Genomic DNA, 8,548 nt, shown 5'->3' with positions numbered 1-8,548 from the left:
GGCTAAAACACAATGTGTTGTTATGGAAATCGATAGTGTAATTGCCTCGGAACTTCCACATCCGTCTTCTGATCATCTATTCACCCGTATTCTGAAATACGATTGAGTCAGAATCACTCAAACGGATCGCATTTTTTATTCTGTAATCCGTTCGACTCAAGTTCAATCAAGTTGTGATAATACAGGACAATTTTATATAGACCAAATTGAGTTTCGTGTTCTATTTCTGTAAAAATAGAAACGGATTTTCGGGTGGAATAAACACACTTTTAAAGCGAAAAATATTGATGGAAATTAGCTATACGATTTCGAATATGTTTTGTATGTAACACAGTAACACATTCTCTGCAAGTGGGTAAAAATCGTGGACGAAAGATGTGTCTGATAATTTTTTTATATTATGGATAAAGTTGTAGCGGAAATGTAGTGGAAAAATATAGAAACAACTTGAGTTAGGGTCAAGACTATGTCATCTAACTATTCAAATAACATGAAGTAATAATCTTCATTCAAATGTTAACAATGTAAAATTGCTTTTTTGTCTGCTAATCTGACAGAGAGTAAATTGTTCCACGACTTCTATTTTTCATGATGTCACATTTCCATAGATCGATTAAATTTGAGTCAAACAAATTCAGAAAGCAAAAGTCGATTTCGTTCGAATCGTGGAATCCGATCGGCTTTGAGATCAATCGGATTCCGGAATATGGATTGGTGTTTGATATTGTTCACACAAACATGGTTCCTGGCCCATGCGGTGATCTGAAGCTTCTACCGTCTTGCGTTGCAGATGGAAAACACGATCACAAGGGTAGGTGGATTTTTTTTTATCCAAAATATATATTTTTATTAAGGCTCATATGGCGTCAACCTGACGGGGCCGGAGTTCAATATTTCGACAATGTTTGCCTTATAACTATGTTAGTAATATGTAACCGATTACTCGCGGTTGGCTCGAGGTTAGTATTACAAGTGTTTTCGTAATTGTGATGTTGCTGTCTCCAATGCTTTGTACCTGTGCCCGACACGGGATACTTCCTTTTGGGATGCAGCTGACCATTAATCAGCAACGCCCCCTAGTCTGTACCCCATATCTAGCGTGGTGCGTCTTCTCGACTCGAGGAATCCAGGATAGAATGGTCACTAGCCGGCGCAAACATCAGCTCGTGTAGAGTTGTCATGAGCGATACAACCTTTGGCTCTTGTTGAATGATCAGTGGACTGCACAACCTTTGGCCCGTGTATCTGTAAAGAGTGTGTGTATGTATTGCCGCGACTAAGTAAAAGTTTATAGATCGGATAGGAGGGATATGAAACAGGGACACAAGGAAGGAAACATCATTAAACGTTGACATCGGCGTTTCTGAGAAACAGGTATAGATGAAGCAGAAGATCAGGATCACGGCTACCTAAGATATCCCGGACGGGGATATCCGATTGTCTGCCTTTTGCTCTCAGTGCTCTAGAGAGCTGAGAGCGAGCAGCATGGAACCGGATACACGACCAGACAACATGCTCGATGTCGTGGTAGCCATCGCCACAATCACAAAGATTGTTTGCTGCGAGCCCAATGCGATAGAGATGCGCGTTTAGGTTGTAGTGATTGGACATAAGCCGAGATATCACGCGAGGGTAGGTGGATGTACAATATAAAAAAAAGAAACGGACAACCATTGACAAATACCAGTAACGCAGACGTTGACGGACTGGAAATCGTTGGGTAACACCATATTCGCCTCAGCTGAGCAAAATATTCAATATTTTCATTATGTTTTTTAACTTATTTGCATATTAACACTTTACATCAAACACATCAGTTATGTAAATGAAATACATTAAAACAAGATGGTTTGAATGATTTTATTTTTTTATTGTGGTCGGCGGTCATTGTCTAAAGCGCTCAATTCCTCTGTATGTCATAGCTCTCATCGTCACATATTCGTTTGATCTTCATCAACGAAAAGATCATAAACGTAAAACAATTCAAACATACTTATAATATATTAGTTATTCCTCTTTATTCCGCGAGGCGATTGACGTGAGATTGTAGAGTTTACTGGTTTATTCTTGAAGCCACCTAACTTTATAGCTCCTATTTGACGCTCGAGTCGATAACAAATGAGGACACGACTTCAAATATCACCTAGTGACGAGCTATAGTCACGTCATTCAGCTACGGGAATGCAGTCACTTGAGCCATGTCACGTCATTCGCCGTGTGGAATAAGGGGAATTATTTATTCAATCACCAAAATATTCACAAGAAATAATTTATTTGGCAGAACAACGTTTGACGGGTCAGCTAGCATGTTTATATTAGATTTCTTATAAATAGTGTAGCTTTATGCGTTTTGATACTTATAACTTTGATAAAAATCATGAAACCGCACACTCAAGTTTTGAACGAATTTGTCAAGAGTTTTTGGCAATTTACTTCCAGCAACAGGAGGTCAAGACTTTAGTTAACATCAAATTGACATTCAATTTGTTTAACATTCACTTTGTAAACACACCTCATACTAACGGCACATTAAAACCACACTAATGCTTTACTTTAACCTTTCGTACAACAGTTGCGAACCAGCACAACATTAGTCCAACTACTAGCGACACATTCCCTTGAACTGTCCGAACATCGTTTTAATTACTCCGATCAGAGTCAGTGCAATGACGATGGTCGTGAAGGAAATCAACATATTACTGTGCTCAACTGATCCCATCCGCCGGGGAGAGTATTCGAGTGCAAGCGATACCATACCTGGAAAAGTCACAATTACAATAAATTACTATCACTTCCGCTATTTGATAAGCCTCCTCACTCACCAATTACAAACGCCACTATCCCGGTCAAGTAATGGCAAAGCTTGATATAAATCGGTTTGATGATGTGTCTGATTTTGGTCGCGTACAATGCGGCAACCCCATTGAGCATTGATAACACGATAAACACAATCGAAACTAAACCTGCGAATTGGAAAAAAAACAAATTCACTTAAATAAACCGTTAATTGAATGTCGCACACACCACAACTTACCGGTTATCGCGTGGTCCGATTTGAAATGAGAACGCTTCCGCTCTTCTTTGATATAAATCTCCAGCCCAGTCCCGATCAAAATCGCAACGCATCCAATCACCTGTAGAACCCAATGCAGCAGACGTTTCGTGTCGGGCGAATTCGACATAGTCCACGAGTTGGCCGAGTACAGCGTTAGGAATGATTCTGCCATGAAGAATTGATACTGGAATTCAAACCAAATTTCCGAATAATCCTTTCTCTCTCATCACGAGATCAATCTAATGGTTAACTTACACCAACGGAGCACAGAAAAATGTGCCACGTGAACATATCCCCGAAGCCACTCATGTAGGAAACGTACGACAAATATATTGTAACATATCCGATGAGCACATGGTTTAATGTGTTGAACAGGACTTCCGAATATTTAGCAACGGATTCTACAGAGCTTGATGACATTTTGTCCGTCGCGTTACAAATCGTTTTGATAGTAATATCAACCGAGCAGCCGATGTTGTCTAGTCGCATTTATAAAACTGACCATACTCATGTGAATGAATTTATTGATGCATTCAGTTTGATAGGATTACGTGCATCTGATTCAACCGGCGCTTATCTGGCTTGAGGAACCTGGCTGTAAATCGTGTGCCCGCGAAATAATCTATTAAACTAGGAAAGAGAAATTAAATATGGTCATCGTATCGCAGAGATAGGCAATGCCATTGTGTGGTGTGTTTTTACAGTGGGTACTCGTGCGCTCCATCATTTCATCAACAAGTCTTGTTGTTCTTCTAATAACTGTGGAATCTTGTTATTACTTTTCGATACATATTCTGTCGTTACAAAACCAGTATTAAATAGTAGTATCGAATTTACAACGTAAAATAAAACCGCGTAAATTCTAAAATCCGCGTAAAAATAAACCGAGTGAATTTTAAAATCCGTATAAAAATCTAACAAACAGTGAATTATTAATTAAAAATGCAACTGATATTTTAACAATTGATTAACTGATTTTTTTTGTATGCTGCAATCATGATATCTGTATCTACTTTTATTTCTCAGCTACTAATCAGTGATACAATACAAACTTATTCCGTGAAAAGTCACATCAATTAGCACATTGAATTTGTACTCGGTTGATACGTGCTGCGTAAAAAAACCGCGTGAACGTCGAAATCCGCGTAAAAAAACGCGTAAATTCCGCAATCCGCGTAAAAATAAACCGAGTAAATTCCAAAAAGCGCGTAAAAAAGCCGCCTTAAATAAAACCGCGTAAAAAGCGATTTCAGTGTATATATAAGGTCTCTAGAAGACTCATTTGATATCATTGTTTTCATGTTCACCATTCCATTGCGATATGTGTGATGACCACTGATGCCTCTCACCACTTGGTCACAGGAGCCACAAACGACTCATAAGATTCAATATCGGTGATCTGTTTGTTATAACCATTTGTTCTTATTTTCCGTGCCTTTTCGAAGAAACATCTATATTCTATTAACCTCAAATAGCATCAACAGAGATTTTAAATTCCGACCCATCGACGCCCTGAATCGGCCCGTGTTTCAAGTATTGCAATACCCTTTCTGCTTCAAGCCAGGTTGCTTCAGTCGGGCAATTGGTCTACCTTCCCACTATGGATACAATGACTTCAATATCTGTACTTAGCCGTACAATTGACCTACATTCAATCTGGCGAATGGGTGATTGTTTTCGCGATTTCTCGGCCACAGTCTCCTCCTTTGATTTTGTGGGACCGGAACTGGGGGAAAACTTCGATGGTTTAGCTCATGCTTTCCTTTCGTTTCACAGACAAGGAATACGAAAATTGATGGAACGACTTGTACGTTATCCTCGTATCGGGTTTTTCAATAAGAGCGCTACAAAATTTATTTTTTAATAAAACAAAATCAATGAAATTCTTTATTCATGTGAAAGTACGTTTGATGCAATTATGTATAGAACTCGATTTCTTTTGCATGGCCACCACGGGCACGCTTGCAGAAGTCCAGACGCTGAACCCAATTTCCGACGGTTTTCAAGCATAAATCGGCCGACACTGTTGCAATTTCACGTTCGATATTCGTACGAAGTTCATTAATCGTCGCTGGCTTGTTGGCATAGACCATAGACTTGACGTAGCCCCACAGGAAATAGTCTAACGGCGTCAAATCGTACGAACGAGGCGGCCAATTGACTGAGCCATTTCATGAGATAACACGCTCATCAAACTTGGATTTCAATAAATCGATTGTTAAATTCGCTGTGTGGCTTTCGGCGCCGTCCTGTTGAAACCACGCATTGTCCAAGTCCATATCATCCAATTCGGGCCAAAAATATTGTGTTATCATTGAGCGGTAGCGATTCCCATTCACAATAACGTGCCGGTCTTGATCATCACAGAAGAAGAACGGCCCAATAACGCCATCGGACCATAAACCGTACCAAACCGTATTTTTTTCGAGATACAATGGTGACTCATGGAGTACATGTGGATTGCTGCCAATAACGCATATTTTGCTTATTGACGGAGCCATTCAGCCAGAAATGAGTTATATGGAAACCGCGTTCTGAGAGTACCGCGTAATAGGAGGGTTGACTGTATTAATAAAACCGTCCCTACAGAAATATTAATCGTACGGTCGCCATTCTTTTATTTAGCTGAATGCGAGAAGAAGTCATCATCTAACAGTACATTCTTAAACTTAAGTTCGAATAGGAAGCTTGCCTGGGAGATACTGATTCCCACGGATGCTGTTTATTTTTTAGGGAAGAGAAGAGGGATGGGACATGTGAGTTTGGAGAACTGTAGCTTAATAACACAATAAGTACTTTTTGATAAAATATCCGAAACTTTCCGAAACGATAACTTGGGAATCATAGAGTGTCGCCATCTTCCAAGTCATCTCCTCTCCTTTGATGCCGATAAGTGTTCATCATCGGCAAAATGTAGACTAATTCGCATCCACTCACCTTGTTCGCCTCGAAAAAAAACATGTGAGAACGAATAAGGAGATCAGATAACCGTTCACGTAAGTGATTCAGTTCTTTTAAACCGTTTTTAACACTAAACCTACCACGAAAGGTCAAATGATCCACTTTAAGCTTTTAGTCAAAATTTTCTTGCAAATCACATTGTCACAATATAATTTGCCTACACTACTTTTCTTAATACATACATCGAATGTATTTTTCAGTGTTTACTCTTCTCTTGTTATTTTTTTTTTTTACTGAGAAATATATGTCCTAACTACCGCAACGGGTCATTTGACCTGTGCAAACATTCATATGATATCAGAAAGATTTATGATTATAGTTTTGGCTGTGATACAAAACCATTGCATTCCAAATTTTGGCTATTGCTTTATATATTTTGTTGTGTTTTTGGATTAATAGTGAATGATTAGTGTTAATTGTATTGCTGACAATCCAAGCGAGCTCGCACATCCCAAGCTACAGTGCTATTTTACGTGTCAAAAGTCATAATTTCATTATTTTGCTGATAATTGTTATCTTAAAAATATAGAACTATACAGGAGAAATATGGTATGTCACGTTTCTCAACAAAAGTATATAAATCTAGTCATTGTTCACTAACTATTCATGAAGTAACGGTAACGGTATTGAATTAAAGAGACTTTAAACTCTGAGAGTTCATTCGTCTCTTTACATTCATGAAGTAGCTGTGAAGCTGTGGTATTATACATCAAACATCGGTAGGATTAGTGTTAAACATTGAATGTTAGTCGGGTGTGAAAAGCAACCCAATATACATAGGTAGCTTTATAGCTATTCATGTCCTGGCATTGATATTGTTCGATTAGATAACACATTTCCTAATTTGTATGTTTTTTTTTTGTTTTTGTCAATTACTGGGGAAAAAATAGGTGCAAATGGTATGTGAAAATATGTTTCTCTCCCGACAAAGCTGTATGTAATAATTTGATTCGCGCAATTTTTAATATTGTCTATTGGGACTCAACCTGGATTCCATTAAATATCATGTTTAATAATAGTTCAATCGGAGAAAAAATCCCGTAACGACATTTTTAAATTTTTACAAACATTCCGATAATACGTGTTACCCCAATAACACAAGTACATGCGATAGGCGAAACAATGGATTGCAAACAACGAAAAGAACATTTTTTCAATTTGCTTTCAGACTAAAATATTATCTGTTTATCCCATTCATTTTTTCTGATAAACAGAAAGTATATACAAAGTATAGAAAGTAACTACTTTATGCGGTAAATTGTTTACTTGTGCTACTATCTTCACTGTTTGTGTTATATTAAAAAAAATGCTGAATAAATTCGTATCTAACGGTATATAGTATAACATATAACGCAATAACGATTTTGCGTAATATGCATTTGAAATCCCCAATTTTTCGTTACATTTTTCGTAGAATGACTTCCCTGTATAAAAATTGAATATGTAGTCCTACGTCAACACATCGCACAATGATCCAGGAAGCGCATTTGAGTGGAAATAAGCATCTAGAGCACGACAATTATTCTCAAGACAACAAAGTTGTTACATATGATAGAGCGCTCATTTTTATGTTCTCAAAAATAGGGTACCCAAAATTTTCGACTCATGATCTCAAATTTATTTTAATCAAACAAAATCAGAAAGAACGATAAACAAATGAATAGAGCGTATTTTTAGGGAACAAATATCAATAACTTTAAGTAGAGTTGAGATATTGACAAATTCTGCATCGCAAAATGTTTGTCTCAATAAGTTAAGGTGACCTTAAGGCAACTTAGAAAAAAAACTCTATATCGGTAGTTTTAGGCGATAGAAAAAAGCTTTGTTTTATAAAGTTGCTCACAATAACTTGGGCTGCAATTTTATCGAACTATATTTACCTCTACCTATGAAGATGAGAAAGATAGTTTTTTTTTTATTTCATCGAAAATACAGATCATATTTAGCTCTCATAATCAGCCATTCCATGCGAAACCGATATGATGGTTCTCAAATTTTCATGAAACGATTTGTTGTTAATCGCGAAATATTTGACCCGTATTTTTTTATTTTTTCCATTAGGGTGCCCATTTCCAATTTAGAGTGGTCCGACAAATCCATATTTTGCCTTTTTCCCAAAAATTCATAACTTTTGAACTACTGAACCGATTCAAATGATCGATATATCAAATTGAAGCCAATTAATTAGTATTTTTTGGAATCGTATTAGTTTTTTGTTGTTTTCGTAGCTTTGGTCTAGAGGGCGCTATATATTTTTTAATATTTTTTTTCTTGAAAGCGGAGCATTTTTTACATAACATATCTCGATATCAAAGATGCTTTTTTTCGTTTTTGAAATATGGTTTTTCAAAGTTAACCGATGATTCGAGAAAACTAATTTTCCACCTTTTTTCCACAACAATGATTCATAACTTTTGAACTAAAGGGTGTGTCACATCAAATTGCATCACGGAAAAAACGCTGTAGAAATTTAATTTTTAGGAATTATATCTTCAGCTTTCGCTTATAATCAGATAAGAGCGTATAGATCAC

The 8,548-nt window shown here is 37.2% G+C and overlaps 1 protein-coding gene across 1 annotated transcript; it reads right to left on the bottom strand.

Moving 5' to 3' along the window:
- Positions 1-2,064: 2,064 nt before the first annotated feature.
- On the bottom strand, positions 2,065-3,530 carry LOC129779816 (uncharacterized). The gene is made up of 4 exons (XM_055787527.1): positions 3,311-3,530; positions 3,035-3,239; positions 2,823-2,963; positions 2,065-2,757 (listed from the first exon to the last, which is right to left on the bottom strand). Exons 1-4 carry the CDS (start codon positions 3,473-3,475, stop codon positions 2,603-2,605), a joined length of 666 nt encoding a protein of 221 aa, XP_055643502.1. The 5' UTR covers positions 3,476-3,530; the 3' UTR covers positions 2,065-2,602.
- Positions 3,531-8,548: the final 5,018 nt, after the last annotated feature.

This window comes from Toxorhynchites rutilus, chromosome 3 (genome assembly GCF_029784135.1).
Source record: "Toxorhynchites rutilus septentrionalis strain SRP chromosome 3, ASM2978413v1, whole genome shotgun sequence".
NCBI classification, from domain to species: domain Eukaryota; kingdom Metazoa; phylum Arthropoda; class Insecta; order Diptera; family Culicidae; genus Toxorhynchites; species Toxorhynchites rutilus.
The sequence above is the reverse complement of the archived record's forward strand: the minus strand, read 5'-3'. Positions and strand labels throughout refer to the sequence as shown.